General features: G+C 39.2%; 1 protein-coding gene and 1 long non-coding RNA gene across 7 annotated transcripts in view; one reads left to right on the top strand and one right to left on the bottom strand.

The window, feature by feature from the left end:
• LOC109560224 (uncharacterized) overlaps positions 1 to 19,290 on the top strand; it is a 162,540-nt gene that overhangs the window by 127,929 nt on the left and 15,321 nt on the right. For all 4 annotated transcript variants that reach the window (XR_011567006.1, XR_011567008.1, XR_011567007.1 and 1 more), the window contains one exon: positions 2,590 to 10,988. This is a non-coding gene — a long non-coding RNA (uncharacterized lncRNA). The remainder of the gene's footprint in view (positions 1 to 2,589; positions 10,989 to 19,290) is intronic.
• The window catches only part of PDE5A (phosphodiesterase 5A), a 149,201-nt gene continuing 132,466 nt past the window's right edge, over positions 2,556 to 19,290 (bottom strand). For all 3 annotated transcript variants that reach the window (XM_070790797.1, XM_070790799.1, XM_070790798.1), the window contains exons 18-21: positions 15,415 to 15,478; positions 10,586 to 10,660; positions 8,768 to 8,851; positions 2,556 to 6,766 (exon numbers count right to left, since the gene is read on the bottom strand). In XM_070790797.1, coding sequence (XP_070646898.1) covers positions 6,629 to 6,766; positions 8,768 to 8,851; positions 10,586 to 10,660; positions 15,415 to 15,478 — 361 coding nt within the window. In that variant the 3' untranslated portion in view covers positions 2,556 to 6,628. The remainder of the gene's footprint in view (positions 6,767 to 8,767; positions 8,852 to 10,585; positions 10,661 to 15,414; positions 15,479 to 19,290) is intronic.

The following is a 19,290-nucleotide window of genomic DNA, read 5'->3' as shown; positions in this document are numbered from 1 at the left end:
ATTCAGTTTATTTTTCCATCTTAAAATTTAGCTCTTGTCTGAGAATTTCTAAAAATGCTGTATTGATCTTTCTGTTGCCCTTCACTAGAATTACCTTATCCTTTCTTTATAAGATCCGATTTTACGTCAAAGGGAATTGGATGAAAATTTGTTCTTTCACTGTTGGGTACCTTCAAAGTATTAACAGAAACAGAATGCAAGAGATGTTGGTGGGAGGGCTGTGTGATCCAGGCAGCTGTTCTTTAGGGCCGGGAGAATCAAGTATGCTTGAAGGCCTTATGCATGGAGCCAGAGTAGAAGAAGAGAAACAGAGGTTGAAGAAAGAGAGGACATGATGATGGGACACAGCCCTGCCTTCATACACTCCCCCAAGAAGTCCATTACTTATTCTGATAGACTTGGTAGGGCACCCTTAGTAAATACTTCTGTTAGCTTTTCTGGAGAGAGAGCAGCTGTAGCCAAGGTCGCCATTGAGCATGTTTAATGCTTTTCCTCCCTGTCAAGGCATATCAGCATGATCAGAGAATCCCTACCTTTCAGAGAGCTGGTTGGTGAAGGGGGAAGCTCGTGACTTACAGCAATATTCTGGATTGATGTTGTATAAAGCCTAGAAAATGCTCCTGTTGGGTAAGGGAAACAGTGATATGACATGAAACGTGGCTCTAAAAGTATTTAATATAGGGGATATTAAAGTTTAAAGCTGTTGTGGTAGTTCATGTGATAGTTCATTCCTTCCACTTCTTGCCCTTAGCCATGTGCTCTTGTACCTTAAATTCAGATAAAGATGAAGCCTAAAACATAGCATTGGGATTGCTGTTAGATGATTGAGAGTCAACTTAGTTCCTGAATATTTACACACACACATGCCTGCATACATACCTTTAAAAATGAGACAGGCATGCCTTTTAGATTTCTTTTGATTCAAGTAATTATTATTTTGATTCCATTCATAATTCCTGTGGATTTTTATTTTGAAAAAAAAAAAAAAGTGTGGTTAGAAACATAGTTTCTCTCCTGCCAAGGCTGAATGTAACTTAAAGTCAGAAAATATTCTCTGCAAATTCAAGGTGTTTCTGTTAATTTTTTTATATGCCTTAAATGCAGAAAATTACACACTGATATTTGCATATATATATATATATATATCTCAACTATATCCCTGTTTGCTGAGAAGGCAGCACAGCTAATAGCAAAAATGTGAATTTTATACAAGAAGGAATGATGTCGCTGTGGATAGACTAATGAGTATCAATTAGAGAGACTTCAGATGATCAATTATTGTTTGCAGAAAATCTTAATCAAATGATCACTGGACAGAAGTAAGCAAATCTTAATTCTTTATTGATTTTTTTTTTCCATTTGTTTTTCTTTGAAAGTGAAAGTCACCCCAGTCATGTCGAACTCTTTGTGACCCCATGTACAGTCCATGGAATTCTCCAGGCCAGAATATTGGAATGGGTAGCCTTTCCCTTCTCCAGGGGATCTTCCCAACCCAGGGATCGAATCCAGGTCTCCCACATTGCAGGTGGATTCTTTACCAGCTGAGCCACAGGGAACCCCAAGAATACTGGAGTGGGTAGCCAATCCCTTCAGCGGATCTTCCTGACCCAGGAATCAAACCAGGGTCCACAGCATTGCAGGCGGATTCTTCACCAACTGAGCTATCAGGGAAGCCCTGTTTTTCTTTAGCTGGTAAAAATATTTTTAAAAGCAGTTTATTCATTGTACCCAGTTAAGATTACTTCTTTAAATACAACTGAAATTATGGTGCTAGCTAGTGGTTAGAAGATCTACAATACTGTTTTACATGAGCTTTCATTTTATTTTTGTCTTTAGCTTTGTGAATTAGGCATAGACTGGATACTCTGTGCTCAACGTGAGAGGGCTTGTCTAGTGGCAAAACTGAATAACGAATCAGAAGTATTGCCTTTAATTATACCTCCATGCCTCTAGACTAGCAGCGCTGAAGCACAGTGGTACCTGGGATTCTGTGATGGCATAGCATTAGCTATTACCAGATGAACCAAAGGAGTATTAACTCTGAAGCCCCAAATAAAGCCACATCTGCAGGACATCTTGTATCTCGTGCTTCTAGATAACCCATTTGATCCACTAAGAGTGGATTCGGGACCTTTTACAGTTAAAATTCAAGGAGAGAACTAAGTGGAACAAATACCTGCTTTCAAACTAGACAGATCTGGGCTCACATCCAACTCATGCCATTTGGCAAGTCTTTAATTCCTAAGCCTTAGCTCCTCATGCAACCTGAGGATGCTAACAGTTATTCTCTCTGTTGTTAGAGATTTGAAGTGCTGAGGTGTGTGGAAAATGTTGCCCTCCACCTGGTAGCAAAGGATATTAACAAAAAGATTATTTTACTCAGGTGTCTAGGCTGAACAGAGGAGTTTATTAAACCACATCCGCCCACCCCCCCCCCCCCGCCCCCACCCAGCTAATAGGACCACAGGTTAGCTGGATTAAAGTCACTCAAACTCTTGGGCCCATTCTTCTCACCTAAAATTCAAAGTCCTGTAAGAATGACACAGTGCTCATACTTACTTGTTAATTCTTTTTTTTATTTTTACACAGCATGGCAAAATGAGGAAACAGCTGACAAGTGATGAGTCTGCACAATGGAAAAACCACCCTGATCATTGGCATCATAGGTGGGTAAGTGTTCTTTTAAAGTGATTTTGTCAAAGTCATATGAAATGGTTTTCATGGTGGGGGAGAGGAAAGACAAGAAACCAACATTCACAATTATTTAAAATGACTTAAATGCTAAACATAATATACATAGTAATAACTGTTTATTCTAGTATAAAAATAGTGCTAGAAACTATATATTTGTTCAAATGTATTGAAAAGGTATAAGAAATAGATATTAAGTGGCTAGTGATGATTCATAAGCTTTTTCTTCCCTTAAACTGTATTAGAAATTTATGTTTTTAACTATTTACATGGCTTTCAACAACATTCATTAAGACATGTTTACATAGGCTTTTGAGAAGCATATGGGAAGGGCAAAGTGAGCTTTAATACTTTCTTCCTCGCTCCCTGCGGTGGAGCAGAAGGGGTCCAAAACCGTGTGCGGTTTAACAGTCTGAGAGAACTTTTGAGTAATCTCTACCTGGCTAGCATATGGAAAAATAATCTATACGGTGGAATATATGACTCCATACTTAACATAAGGTGTTCTTTAAGCTATCAACAGGCTAAGTGATGCATACTTATAGGAAGACAGGATGTTCACTGACGGATTCTTAATAAGTTCCAGGTAAAGAAGGTCCTTGAAAAACTGTATAATACATATAAGTGAAAGTGATAACTGTACCCTATATTTTCACATTAAATCGCCAGAAGCAGAAGCTGGTGAGTCTCTTATGAGGTCGCTGCGTGGTCTCCACTGTGGAGTGCAGTACCTGACATGTGGCAGGAACTCAGTAAAAGGTGGACCGAGGCATGTCGGATGCTGAGCACTGCGTTATACTACCTTGTTTTAACTATAATTATTCCTAGGCGAGGAGAGCAATTATACTCTTCCCTCCTATCCCATCTTAAATCAAGCTTGTAAAACAAAACAAACAGCATTTCTTCTGATGGCCTGTAAAGTTTTAGGAGTACAATCTGATGGAAAACACAGGGAAACAGAACATCAAATTGGAGTTGGTCTGACATTTGTGCTCTGTGCTGAAAATAAAGGCACTTCACAGCTAGGTGAGAATATATCTGTGACCTGTTTCCTCTTGCAACCCATTATTTCCAGTACGCTGTCATACACTTTCTCATCTCCAACACTCCTGTGGGAGGAAACTGTTACTTGTAGTAAGGAGATCGGTGGCATTTGTACCTTGAGGCGAGGTGCTGAGAGAGCTCTAAATCTCATACAACTAATGATCTGCACTAGGAGCCAAAGAAATGTACCTTTTTTTTTTTCTCCCCAGTCTTGGAAACTCAACATAGGAAATAACATATGGGATTCGACACCTTGCTTTGGGGCCCGCCATCTCCTTTCCGACAGTGGTCTCCAGGACCCACCAGCTCTGACACAGGAGCTGTCCTCTGCGACATCCCCCTTGCAGGGAAGGCTTAGCCCAAACACAACTCCTTCAGCGGCACAACTGGTTCACGCTCACAGCAGTTATGACACTGAAACTCGAGTTCACACGGGTTAGTGACTGGCAAAGGCCACTCCTGTGAGTGTATAAGGCCGGGCAGGCAATCTTACAGACATCATTCACAACTTAGCAAAGTAGTGGGGACTTCTGGGGCTGAAAATTGAAATGAAATGGTATCATGTTACTCAGCTAGAACAACAGCAAACTAATCTAGAACAATTTCTTGCTAGTTACAGGTAATATAAATATAGGGTAGGGTGAGAGAAAAAAAATACATATATATATATATGCATTTTTCCCCCAACTTGAGAGGATACTGGAAAGGAAATATTCACATAAGAATTTGTGTCCATGTACCAGGTATTAATCCATGTATGGAATGATTTTCCTAAAAGTTAAAAAGTATTTGAACCAACTAACCAGGCTTCAAGAAGCACTCTTCTGTATGAACTAAAATACCCAAAGATAAAATAGGTATGGCATTGCCCAACTTCTTTCAGTTTCTAAACTAGTAAAATAAGCCATTATCTAAAAGTACGCCAAGAATTTCTAAATATATCATATTACTTGTTAAAATGACATACATACAAATTCTCTATACATAGTCTACTGTGTATGTAAAAGTTGTAATGACATACATGAGAGGCCCTGAACAAACTGCTGAAATATTTGATTACAGATTTTCACATAACTGTTAAATCACAATGTGTATGGTAAAAAGATAGGTTACTGAAAAGACTGCTATTCTTCAAACGAATTTTTGGTACTAAGGAATTGTGTATGCATGCATAGGCATATCCTGGTATGAAGATATGTTATGTTAGTGACAGTCTGTGTAAGTTACACACCAGTGCCACCAAGAGGCAAACTCTCAGATCTCATGTGTATGACTTAAAAACAGAATAACATGCTGAAGCTACAAGTGTTACAACAGTAATACATACTGCATTCAACAACTGATAGCCTTCTAGACTTTCCCTTACCACTACAAAATGATGGCAATACAATATGTTTTGTTTTGTTTTTTAACTGAAGAGTAAAAATAAAATTAATGTCAAGATACATATACACACTTAGAATTTTCAAAACTTATATGTTGAATTTTAGGATGTTTAGGGAAAAAATATATATAAATGGAAAATATGTTTTAGTGAAAATTCTTTTAGAATGCTGCATTATCATATCCCCAAGAGCGTTCCTATCCAAACCAGTGCTAGAAACTCAGAAACTTTTTTCAGGGATGTGGAGGGACGTGAACAGGTGAAATGCCTGTCTTCCTATTCTTCCCCAAGTCCAAACATTACTGCACGTTTAGAGCAGATTTTCTTTTCCGGAACCAGTTTCTCAATTCGTTATCTACTTCTCTTATATGGAATACCAGTGTCTTTAGGGGCACATATGTACAGTGGGAATACAATTAAATGAGCTCAAGTTCTAAGAAAACATTAGCATTTTCTAAATGGACTAAAAGTTATGAGAAGTAAATCCCACCAAGTACGAGCTCAGGGGCCAGTTTAGGGTGCATACCCTCTTATCCTGAGTGGTCACAGCTCATTTCAGGCCTGTGCGCCCATGATCGCTTGTGTTTTAAAGTGTTGACTTACAACAATGACTCGTGAGGTGAACGAAAAGGAAGCTCAGTGTGTGACCCTCTGACTGTCAGGGTGTCCTCCGGTGGAGTGTTCTCTTCCCTGACGGCTGTCCTGGCCGCTCCATTTCTGCAGCAGGCTCATCCCTTGAGACTCAGGGGCTGGGTCTTCTTCCCAGGCTCCTCCTGCTCTCTACCAGGTCTGTTAGGTCGAAGTGAGCATTTATGGGTAGCCTTTGGGGAGATGTATTGCACTGAAATAAGAAACCTCTCTCTTGCCTGTTCTCTAACAACAAAAAAACCAAATTAATTAAGTAATGCCTTTTCTTTACAATACTGCCTTATAGTACTTTCCATTTGTTTAGAGTTTTAACTTTCTTTCGTTAAGGTAATACAGTGTTGAAAAATATAGCCAATTCCTTTTAAAATCCAACAAGCTTTAAAAGTCAACAACTTTTTTCTATTCTATGAAGGTTTTAAATGTCACAGAATATATTCAGTTTGCTCCTAGACTATTTTTAAGAAAGAAAAGATTCTAAACATTCTTGAAAGATTGATAATTCAGAAAACACAAAACCAATTATTTAAAATCCCCAGAAAAAAAAAAAAACAAACCCAAAATTAGCCTCTGTGCAAGAATGCAACTTGTACCTTGCAGTACACAAAGTATTACAAACAGTGCTCTTATTCACGTGCTAAGAGTGGGTGTCGTTGATAATCTCAGTTCAGTGGCATAAAACAAATGTACAGAAAATATGCAATAGTCCTCTAAAAACATTTCATGCTACACTGTCAAAAATTGTGCAAAAATAAAAATACAGCAGTGGCAAAGTATACAACCAAATCTGTACAGTATATAGCAAAACTAGGCATACTGCAGAAGACACCATCTGTCAACTTCAGCTCTGCATGAATAGGTCTCTCAGTTCCGCTTGGTCTGGCTGCTTTCACCATTGATCAGTGTCTTCTCCTGCTGTTCTGCAAGAGCCTGCCATTTCTGCCTGTTCTTTCTGCAGCCGTCCAGCAAAGGGAAACAGTCCTCCGACACATGGGTCAAGGCCTAGAGAGAGAGGAAGAAAGCCGGTGACTAGAAGGTACCGGGAAATAAGCCCTCTCCCCAGGCTTGTCCCAGAGGGTCACATCACACACTCACTTCCCAAGCAGACCCACTGCTGGGGTTCTCACAGAGCTGTGATCACAGATCATTTATGAATGACTCCTCTTAAGCTATACAGACGTGCAACACATGCTGAGACAGAGAGGAAATGCACACATTTCAACATAACATTATTAAGCAGTGAAGACAGATCTGTGTGGAATTGGCTCTGTAGAGAAAGAATCCATTTGCTTTTATGTACTACAGATGGTTCTCTCTAAGTGTTGACTTCATGGGGGGATGCTTAGTTTTTGTGATTTTCTATAAAATAATTTTATCCAATATACATTAAATTTTTATCCAAGATTATAATAAAGATTAAACTCTATATGGCATTATTATTTACCAACTATAGTTCCATAAATATTTAGCTTACAAGAACATTCACTGTAGATGTCTGTGTCATAGACAAACATTGACTTAAATACCCAACAGCAGGGTTAGAAATATTGTGTTACTATTCTGCAGCCATTAAAGCTGTCATAGAAAACACATTTGAAACAGAAAGATGTACATTCTATTATGGATTGCAAAGAGCAATTTTTGTTAAATGAAAAATATATGAAAATGTCATAAAGAATATGCACTAAAATAACAGTAGTAGAATTATAAGTGATTTTATCCTTTCGCTTCTCTATTATTCTGATTTTTCTATAAGAACCTATAACTTCTGTAATAATAGTAAAAATGTCTGTCTATATCACATAGAATTTAACTGTAGATTAAAATAAAATGAATAGGAAATGTAGAAGGATGAAATTTATAATGGGTGATTTGACTATATTTATGGGCATGGGGAAAAAATGGAGAGAGACATTAGTATCTGCAGCTGAGGAACTCTTAATCCAGTCCATAAGGAAGGCATTTGTTACAGAAAGGATGACTGTTGGGAGGTGCTGGAGACGCTGCTGGGAAGGCTTCTGCACAGCAGTAAACAGCCAGCTTGCCGAGAAGGGAGGGCAGAAGGTGGTGCTGGGGCCTCACACGCGTTCTTTCATCCTGTTTTCTTCTGCTGTCTCTCCTATCCCTCCCTCCTTTTTCCTCATCAGCCACAGCTTCTTTCTTCAATTCATCTGATGGCTAGAACCCTGGGCCCAGGCTGAGAACTGAACTCTAAACACAGTTCTCCCACTACCTACCTAGTTGGGACAAGCATTCCATCTCCCTGGAAGATGGACGTTTTACAGATTCAATGACTGAATCTGTGAAATGTCTGGATTAAAAAATTTCTAGCCTTTCTTCTGGTCTTGGCAGTCTATGATTCCTCCTATGATAAATGTTTTTTTCCCCAAATACTTAAAGACAGTTTCCTATTTAAATGTATAAAGACAAGGACAGCATCTACTTTCTGTATTTGGGGCATAGCATCTAAACTAGTCAGTTGGATATGTTAGGGAGAATAATTTAAAAAACCCAAACTAACAAGTATATGAAAATGGGAACCTGCAATATTTTCCTAGCTGCCTTCCTGTAATCCTCATAAAAATTTTCTTAACAGTAGTAAAGTCATCCTATGAGAAGAAGTTAGATAACTGTTTTTCCTTATTTAGGCCAAAATTTAGTCTTAAAAAGAATATGCTAACATAGAGTATGCAGAATATACTTCCTTTGAGTGTAGCACTGGCACATACTTTTTCTCAGCATTCGCTACATGAATTTGCTGGAGCCTAGCATGCAGTAGGTACTCATTAGATATACATCAATGAATTGACATTTTTGAGAAATAGTAAATATAAAATGTGTTCCTTGTTCAGTACAAACAGCATGTTCATTAGTAAAAGAAATGTCCTGATTATTTTACTTCTAGTTTCTTGATTAAGAAGGAAAAAAAAATGTGCCTGATGTTCATTGCTTCAATTTACTTCATAACACTGTCAAAAGTCTAGTAGTTTTCATAGTAAATACCTCATACAGTTGCAAGCAGATGGCATCTATGAATCCAACTTGCATACTTGGGATTTTGTTTTTCTTCTCCCGGTTCATTAGATCCTGAAAACACAGAAACACACATACACAGATCTGATTTACTTAATGCAATACAAGTTGGCTCTTAAACGATGATTCCCTGGGTTAGCTGAGGAAGGCCAGACACCTGCCTACCGCCTCTTCACCTTCTGGAGGCTCCTACCCCCCTGCACCAAACCATGCTCAAGAAGGCCCTGGTCCTCTCTCTCTCGTTCACTGGGGCTGTGACTGTCCCTGCGTGACCCCCAGAACCAGAACTGATCACTGACCTCAGATCAACTGGTGACCTAGAGTTAGGCACTGACCTAGAGTCCACTGCTGACATGTATCTGGAAAACAGACACGCTTTCTAATTGTCTACTGATGTGGAATCAAACACTCTCAGCTTTGTGAAAGACGCCACTGAGGCCACAGTCGATTACAACTCAGTTCACACAGAGAGCTCTCTGAGTGAAAAGAACGCAGATATCACTGTTGCTTATTCTCAGGAGCTCATGACGACAGAAGACAAAGCCAGCGCCTCTGAGGACAGCAAAGAGTCTGTCTCAGTGCTCGTTTAAAATGAAGCAGATTCTGTGTTAGCTGTGACCATCACTCTGCTACCCACCATTTTCTGAGAGGATTCCGAGCTTCTAACAAGCCTATTACTGTGTGTGTGTTTAGTTACTAAGTCACGTCTGACTCTTTGTGACCCCATGGACTATTGCCCACCATGCTCCTCTGTCCATGGGGTTGTCCAAGCAAGAATATTGGAGCAGGTTCTCATTTCCTTTTCCAGGGGATCTTGACACAGGGATCAAACCCGTGTCTCCTGCACTGCAGGAGAATTCTTTACCACTGAGCCACCAGGGAAGCTCCGACTACTATGTCTAGGAGACTAAATAATTGCAAAAGACGAATGAGACATAGGGTGTGCCCAGATGAGGCTAAAGAGTAAAGCAGAGGCAATGGTACCAGAGGAGGGGCATCTTGTAACCATGGCCCATTTAATGTGGGCTCAATAAATGTTCATTTGAGTAAAAGAATGACCCTATGCACCACTTCCAGGAAAAACTCATCCATTTCAGGAAAAACTTCATTGGTTGAGAAGAATCTTCTTGTATTCGAGATTCTCTACCTACCCTGAGCAAAAAATGCAGTATACAAATATTTAACAACAACAGCTATTTATCAAAGTGCTGTTTGTAATAGTAAACTCTACAAAATTATACCAAACAGTAAATAATAGCTGCATCTGTTTCATGTGGGGCTTACCACTTCTCAGTGATAAAGAATCCACCTGCCAATGCAGGAGACTCAGGAGACGTGGGTTTGATACCTGGGTCAGGAAGATCCCCTGGAGGAGGAAATGGCAACCCACTCCAGTATTCTTGGGCAAATCCCATGGACAGGGGAGCCTGGCAGTCTACAAAGCATGGGGTCACAAGGAGTTGGACATGCCTGAGCATGCATGCACTATTTCATGTAACCATTATAAATGGCATATAGGACAGAGCATCTGTTAGAATGCAAAGTGGCTTATGATATATAAATGGAAAAAATTACAAAAAGCAGGTATGATTTGATAACTCAGAGTCTTTTCTGTCCTTTGTTATTTGCATGTTTTCTGTAACAAACATGTTTAATTCTTCAGGTAAGAAAAAGGACTTTATAAAAAGATGAGAAATTGTCTTCCTAAAATCTCATAGAAGCACAAAAAGGAATCTACAACAAAAACATGTATATGAATAATTCCTCCCAACAAGGTCTCATACTTACAGCGGGCTCTATGTTGAGTTCTTTCCTCTCTCTATCTCCTTGGTCAAAAAATTCAGTGGCAACAAGTTCTGCTATCTGAAATCAATAACAGACTAAGTGTGGGTAATTAAAGGCATATCACTCAGTAAAACAGACTTTAAATGAAGATAATAAAACCCATCAAATCTGTGGCTTTTAACCACATCAGTAAAATTAGAATAAAGCAGTAACAGTAAATACTTTATTGTAATGTGTACCTAATCACAAAGGCTAGAGTCTGTAATCTATAACTCAGAGAAAAGAGCAACATGTTATTTCCGCCTCCGCAGTAGTGGGAAGAAAGCACTGTGTGCCCATCCATACGCATAATCAGTGAGATATTAAGCACCGGTTATACCAGGCGCTGCGGGAAACACAGGATCAGGTAGGTCCTTATACTGAGGCTGACTGCCATGCCTCTTAGGTTTCTTTCAGTCTACCAATTCCTATTCGTCTCTCTTTTTAAAAAATGTCCTTATGATTTTGACTGCTGTTGAATAAACTGCGTTGTTCCTCCGGTAGTTTCCTGTTGTCTGGATTTTGCTGATTGTGTTTCCATAATGAAATTTAATGTTTCTCTGTTCCCTGTATTTCCATACACCAGTAATGAGATCTAGACACTTGATTCGATTGAGTTTTTTGTTTTTTTTTTTTGCTACGACTGTTTCTCAGGCTGTGCCATGTACTTCTGACAATGGAATGCCTGGTCGCCTCTCTTTGTGATATTAACAGTCCTTCATGAGCTTTGCCTGGATCCATTAATTTAGAGGCTGCAAAAAGTAATATACAAAGCAATCATTCCCTTTTTCTTTATAGCTGAAATAGAATAAGTCCCCCACATCAATTTTTAGTTACCCTGAAGTATAATTTGTATAAATAAAGGAGAAATAACTTGATTTTCTCTAGTATAATTACCATTGGAAAAAACTAATAACTCAGTTCTCAAGCATCCAACAAACATGACTGAAGAAGGCTTTATTATTTTTATTATTATTTTGAACTTTGGATTTAAACGTATTTAATGTATTTCGGTCCTTACTGATGCCCACCCACATTGTTCCATTTTGGCCAACTCAGTTGGCCTCTCTGCTCTTCTGACACGGCTCTATCAGTCTTTGATAGTTCTTGCTTTCTGCTATTACAAGATGTTCTTAGCTCATCTTGTACATTTCCTGTTTTGGAACGGGCAATCAGCCATTTCTTCATGGAGTCCTCATTCTTTTAAACTGAGGTATTTAGAAACTTCAATCAGGGCACAAGGCTCGTTCATTTCTACCAGGGTGTTGGTTATTTTTAAGCCCTTTTAATGAATGGAGCTTACACAATGTAAGTTCATATAGTAATTCCTATTCAAATCAGGACTATAGGATTTCTGCAAAACCTTATCCATCTTGGATCTCTATCTTTCTACTCACACTAAAAATCCTACCTCTCAACAATATCAATAGAATTTCTCATTTGCTTTTACCCACATCATCCACTATGGTGACTGAATATATATACAAAATTTCCCCTAATATGATAACTGAAAAACAGCTTTAATGGTTTGCTGTTGTTCTTCTTAGTGTACATCGACTGGAGTTACATGGTCAAGTAACGGTTTTAAATCTCTTGGAATAAAACTGTCCCCCTCAGTGTGGTTTTGCAACCAAAATCACATTGTTGCATTTTGCTTCGCAGGTTATGTGATTATTTTTTAAAGTTCAACTTTATAAACACAATTTACATGGTTCCTAAATTAAATCTACAAAACAAGTACATGCAAGCAACTCTACCTTATATCTCTGTTCCCTCAATCTTATTCCTTCCTTCCCCATGGGAAATCATTAACTTTTTAACAGTTAATCCTGCTTTTTAAAACTATATGCAAATATAAGTACATACATTCATATTCCATTGCCTTCTCAGATAAATGGTAGCATACCATACCCATTTTCTCTTCCTTGCTTTTTCTTTTTTACTTATATCTTTGAAATCACCCCATAGTAGTATACAGAAAGTGCTCCTTTCTTTTTACTGTTGCAGAGACTTCATCATATAAATAAATACTACAGTTTACTTAGTACCATATTAATGAACACTTGGGCTATTTCTTGTCTTTGCTATGACCAACAGCACTAAAATGAATAGTCTATGTAAATGTATTTTTATATTCTTGCCAGTATATCTTTGAGATAAGATTCCTAGAAGTAATAGTAAATGAGTATGTGTAATCATGTACTTCCAAACAGTTACAATATTTTGCATTTCTTGTTTTCCCACAGCTTCCCCAACAGAGTATGCTGTAAAATCTTTAAATGTTTGCCAATCAGACAGTTGAGAAATGGTGTCTTGGTGTGTTTTTTTTTTTCAGTGAATTGCATAGATCATGGGTCTGCAGTCACAAATGCATGTGACTAGGTTAACACATACCCCAACCAAGAAACAGTGTTTATATCACCCAGAAGTTGCCCTCAGGCCCTTCTCCGTGAGTCACCGAACCTGCTTTGCTTCCTCCCCACTCAGCCACTATCCTCATTTCCTTCACCACTGATTAGTTTTGCCTTTTCTAGAAAGCGACATAAATGAATCACAGTACGTGTTCTTTTGCGTCCGGCTGCTTTCACTGGATATATACTGTTGGTGAGACTTGTCCATGGCGTTGCCTGCGTCGGCGTCAGCTTCCTTCTACTGTTGAGCAGAGCGGCACTGTGTGAGGCAGTGCGCTGCAATGCATGTATCCACTCTCCTGTTGAGGGACATGTGGATGTTTCTAGTTTCTGACTATTGGGAATAATGCTGTTATGAGATTCTGGACAAGTCGTTTTTTGTCAGTACAGTTTTAATTTGCATCTTTCCTTGTGATTGAGGTTCTGAGACCTTTTCAAATGAGTAAGAGCCATTCGCATTTCTTTCTCTATCAACTTTTTGTTCAAATCTTGGCCCATTTTCCAGTAGGATTGTTAGCTGTTTTCTTTATGTTTAAGAAGTTCTTTGATATTATGGATATTAGCTATCAGATAAAAGTTGTAAATATTTTTACCTATTTCTCATTGTTCGGAGAAGGTAATGGCACCCCACTCCAGTACTCTTGCCTGGAGAATCCCAGGGACGGGGGAGCCTGGTGGGCTGCTGTCTATGGGGTCGCACAGAGTCGGACACGACTGAAGCGACTTAGCAGCAGCAGCATTGTCTGTTTTTGCTTATTGTGTCTTTGTCATGCAAAAAAGTTTTCTTAATTTTTTATTTTCATGTAATCAAATTTGTCAGTCTTTATTGTTTCTGCGTATGGAGCCGTAATTAGGAAAGTTTTTTCACTCCTCAGTTATAAAAGAATCCACAAATGTTTTTACTTAGTACTTGCATGGTTTAATTGTCTACACTGAGCTCTATGGTCCATTTGGAATTTAAGTATGCAGAATAGATCCAGTTTCATCTTTTGCCATCTGGCTATGGAAGATGGGAAAACCATCCTAACATTATTTAGTAAAGTCTGTCTTTCCCCCAGTTATTTGCAATGCTATCTTAATTATGTAAGTGTTCTATGCAGTTCTCGGTGTCCTATTGTGTCCACGGGTCTGATACCAATTCCAAACTGTTTTAATTATAGCGGCTTTATAGTGCTGCTTTTTGTCTGGACCCCAGCTTCACTGCACTATGTTTTCAGAGTCTGATTCAAAAGAAAGAGAAAGAAAGAAATTCTTTCCTCGTCCATTCTCTTTCCTGTTTTGAAATGGGCATGTAGCGTTACTTATTATGGAGCAGGAAGGTCTGTAGAGACATTTCTCGCGTGCTTATGGCATGTCATCTTTGGCACCTGGAGAGTGCATTCCTGATACTGTCTTGTCAGCACGTGGTTCAGGAGACGAGCCTGTCACTCCTGGGCTCCGTGACTATGTACCCCATAGTTGTGACCAGCAGCAACTGTCAATAATCTCAGGTAGCACATTTAGGATCGACAATGCAGTCTCAGAAAACAAACACAATATACACATCATCGCGTGGAAACCCCCCGCCCCCCTTATGTTTAGCCTACGGCCTTTATGCCTCAGCACAAGGCTACGGCACTGACTTATTTGGAGAGACGATATATTTCTAGCCACCTGACCCTGGGCTCTAATTAGCACCTTCTGCATATCTTATATCAACATGTCCTATATTTATGAGCACCAGAAATGTTTAAGTTCTACTTGTTAATGCCTATTTAGAGTTGAAGTACAGCCTAGTAGGCTAACTCCAAGAAAATGGAGTTTGTGTCTTCTAATTATTAAGACTATTAAAGGGATGTGCTTAAAAAAAAAAAAAAAAACTGAGCTAAAAACAGTACTGGAATTAAACTTTATCAACAGCTAGGTTTTTGCTGTGTTAATAATTATTAAGTCATAACAAGTGTTCTAAAAAAGAAAAGTGTTTATGTCCAATTATCTGCTATTAATACTACTTAAAGTTTAGATTAAAAGTTTCCCAAGTACTTTAAAAGCTACATATAAGAGTAAAGGTTTTTCATACTTTGACTTAAAAAAAATTTTTATTTATTTATTTTAATTGGAGACTAATTACTTTATAATACTGTATTGGTTTTGCCATACATTGACATGAATTAGCCACGGGTATACATATGTTCCCCATCCTGAACCCCCCTCCCACCTCCCTCCCTATCCCATGCCTCTGGGTCATCCCAGTGCACCAGCCCTGAGCACCCTGTCTCATGCATCAAACCTGGGCTGGCGATCTGTTTCACATATGGTAATATACATGTTTCAATGCTATTCTCTCAAATCATCACATACTTTGACTTTTAATTACTACTTTTTCATCACTAAACAACATACCCGTTGTTGAATAGGCCAGGGTTTTGTAATTGCAGAAAGATCACAAGCTGTCATCAGCATCGCTCTGTTAAGGAAAAAGAGGTCCAATACTCCTGTTTACCTTTATGTGAATATAAACCTTAGTAAGTAGTTAGTTACTGATAAAAAGTTAAATTAAAACCCCATAAACTCCAGAGATGGCAGTTTACAAAGACTAAAGAAACCGAAATAGAATTTATATAGAAGCAGAACTGATACAATGGTATCACAGTGTCAGTTGTTTTGGTTACCCAGTGAACCACTGGAATTCGCCCTCAAACTGCCTTGTTGTATCTCCAGATTAGCAGAAGGAGAGAAATTACTAACCTCTGAGCAAAAACTTGCCTGCTATTATTATTTTTTTTACTTTGGCCTTCCATTCTCAGTGACAGTGTGGTGAAAACACATTGATTACTAATAATTAACTGTGAAACATCAACTATCCTATTGATAAAATCCCCATGACAGCAAGGACTGTGATGGGTCATCCTAGTTCACTCAGCACACGTTGTGGCTCCTATGTGAAAAGTCTTTAAATTATTGAACAGTACCTGCTGGAGAGAAGAGGGAAATGAAAGGAGATGGTGCTCTTTACTCCTTCTCTTGTTAGAGAAGCTGAAAACCATGTTGGACTCTGGGGGCTGTGACAAGGTGCTCTAGAACTCAGTACCGTGACTACTGCATGGAAGTGGTTTCTCTTTGGGGTAGTGTTTTTCCATGTCAGGTCTAAATACCTGCCATCTAATTCTTTCAATCTGTTTGAAGACATAGGCAAAAAGGCCATCACTGTCACATATAGAAACACTCAAGGTAAAGGACTGCGTCACTTGTACCTCTTCAGTTCAGTCGCTCAGTCGTGTCCGACTCTTTGCGACTCCATGAATCGCAGCACGCCAGGTCTCACTGTCCATCACCAACTCCTGGAGTTCACTCAAACTCATGTCCATTGAGTTGGTGATGCCATCCACCCATCTCATCCTCTGTCGTCCCCTTCTCCTCCTGCCCCCAATCCCTCCCAGCATCAGAGTCTTTTCCAATGAGTCAACTCTTCGCATGATGTGGCCAAAGTACTGGAGTTTCAGCTTTAGCATCATTCCTTCCAAAGAACACCCAGGACTGATCTCCTTTAGAATGGACTGGTTGGATCTCCTTGCAGTCCAAGGGACTCTCAAGAGTCTTCTCCAACAACTACAGTTCAAAAGCATCAATTCTTTGGCACTCAGCCTTCTTCACAGTCCAACTCTCACATCCATACATGACCAATGGAAAAACCATAGCCTTGACTAGACGAACCTTTGTTGGCAAAGTAATGTCTCTGCTTTTGAATATGCTATCTAGGTTGGTCATAACTTTCCTTCCAAGGAGTAAGCATCTTTTAATTTCATGGCTGCAATCAGAGGACAATCTAAATAAAAGTACATCTTCCCTAACCATATTAGGCCACAAAGAAAATGGTTTTTGGCCTCAGACTCTCTTATACCAATTCTTATCGCAGGTAATGAGTACACCAGAGAAATGTTTAATCATGAAGGATTCCAATAATGCTTGCCAATGCAAACTGTCTTCCCCAAAGAAGACCATGCAGTGTCTGGACAGTGAATAGTGGAAGAGGCAACCTGAGTGCTAGGTGTACTGAGTGCTTCTCTGCAAGAGGTCAGAAGTTAGGAGAGTATAGCAGTGAAAACGGTGGCACAGACTTGGAATTGAGGCTGGATTCCATTTTTGTTACTGGGAAAAACTGGTCACAGATTGCAGTAGTGTGTGTATACTTTTCTAAGGCATTGCTCTAAAAAACATGTTGAGGCTCTTACATGAAGCATGACATTTGTGTGAACAGACAGCTGGACATGTGTATGTTTGTTTGCATGTGAAATGACACCTATCTATCTAAAGAGATGTTAGTTATAAAATTGTAGTAGAGCACTGTCCTCAGTCTTATTACCACTTCTGTCTTTATTATTCACTTAGTTATTTTTTAATGGTCTGGTTCTTGTCACGGTAAAGGCAGTAATAGAAATAGCTAAGGATGGGAGGGAGGGACAGGGAAAACAGCTGAGGAAAAACAGAACCCTGAAGCTCTGACTCTACAACTAACACCAAAAAAAGATGTCCTTTTCATCATAGGGGACTGGAATGTAAAAGTAGGAAGTTAGGGGATATCTGGAGTAACAGGCAAGTTTGGCATTAGAGTACAAAATGAAGCAGGGCAAAGGCTAACAGAGTTTTCCCAAGAGAACGTACTGGTCTTAGCAAACACCCTCTTCCAGCAACACAAGATGACCGTACACATGAACATCACTAGATGGTCAATAATGAAATCAGACTGATTATATTCTTTGCAGCCCAAGATGAAGAAGCTCTATACAGTCAGCAAAAACAAGACCAGGAGCTGACTGTGGCTCAGATCATGAACTCCTTATTGCAAAATTCAGATTTACATTTAAGAAAGTAGGGAAAACCATTAGATTATTCATGTATGACCTAAATCAAATCCCTCACCATTCATTATATCGTGGAGGTAACAAATAGACTCAAGGGATTAGATCTGACAGAGGCCTGAAGAACTGTGGATGGAGGTTTGTAACACTGTACAGGAGACAGTGATCCAAACCATCCCCAAGAAAGAAATGCAAGAGGCAAAGTGGCTGTCTGAGGAGGCCTTACAAATAGCTGAGAGAAGAAAAGAAGTGAAAGGCAAAGGAGAAAAGGAAAGATATACCCATTCGAATGTAGAGTTCCAAAGAATAGCAAAGAGAAATAAGAAAGCCTTCCTCAGTGATCAATGCAAAGAAATAGATGAAAACAAGAGAATGGGAAAGACTAGAGGTCTCTTCAAGAAAATTAAGAGATACCAAGGGAACATTTCATGCAAAGATGGGCTCAATAAAGGACAGAAATGGTATGGACCTAACAGAAGCAGAAGATATTAAGAAGAAGTGGCAAGAATACACAGAAGAACTATACAAAAAGAATCTTAATGACCCAGATAACCACAACAGTGTGATCATTCACCCAGAGACAGACATCCTGAAGTGTGAAGTCAGGTGGGCCTTAGGAAGCATCACTATGGACAAAGCTAGTGGAGGTGATGGAATTCCAGTTGAGCTATTTCAAATCCCAAATGATGATGCTGTGAATGTACTGCACTCAGTATGCCAACAAATTCGGAAAACTCAGCAGTGGCCACAGGACTGGAAAAGGTCAGTTTTCATTCCAATCCCAAAGAAAGACAATGCCAAAGAACGTTCAAACTACTGCACAATTGCACTCATCTCACACGCTAGTAAAGTAATGCTCAAAAGTCTCCAAGCCAGGCTTCAAGTATGTGAACCAAGAACTTCCAGATGTTCAAGCTGGATTTAGAAAAGGCAGAGGAACCAGAGACCAACTTGTCAACATCTGCTGGATCATAGAAAAAGCAAGAGAATTCCAGAAAAACAACTACTTCGCTTTATTGACTACTAAGGCATTCTGCTAAAGCCTTTGACTGTGTGATCACAACAAACTGTGGAAAATTCTTCAAGACATGGGAATGCCAGACCACCTACCTGCCTCCTGAGAAGCCTGTATGCAGGTCCAGAAGCAACAGTTAAAAAGGGACATGGAACAACAGACTGGTTCCAAATTTGGAAGGGAGTATGTCAAGGCTGTATATTGTAACCCTACTTATTTAACTTATATGCAGAGTACATCCTGAGAAATGCTGGGCTGGATAAAGCACAAGCTGGAACCAAGATTGCTGGGAGAAATATCAATAACCTCAGATATGCAGATGATACCACCCTTATGGCAGAAAGCAAAGAGGAACTAAAGAGCCTCTTGATGAAGATGAAAGAGGAGAGTGAAAAAGCTGGCTTA

This window comes from Bos indicus, chromosome 6 (genome assembly GCF_029378745.1).
Source record: "Bos indicus isolate NIAB-ARS_2022 breed Sahiwal x Tharparkar chromosome 6, NIAB-ARS_B.indTharparkar_mat_pri_1.0, whole genome shotgun sequence".
Taxonomy (NCBI): domain Eukaryota; kingdom Metazoa; phylum Chordata; class Mammalia; order Artiodactyla; family Bovidae; genus Bos; species Bos indicus.
This window is presented reverse-complemented; position numbering and strand designations above follow the sequence as displayed.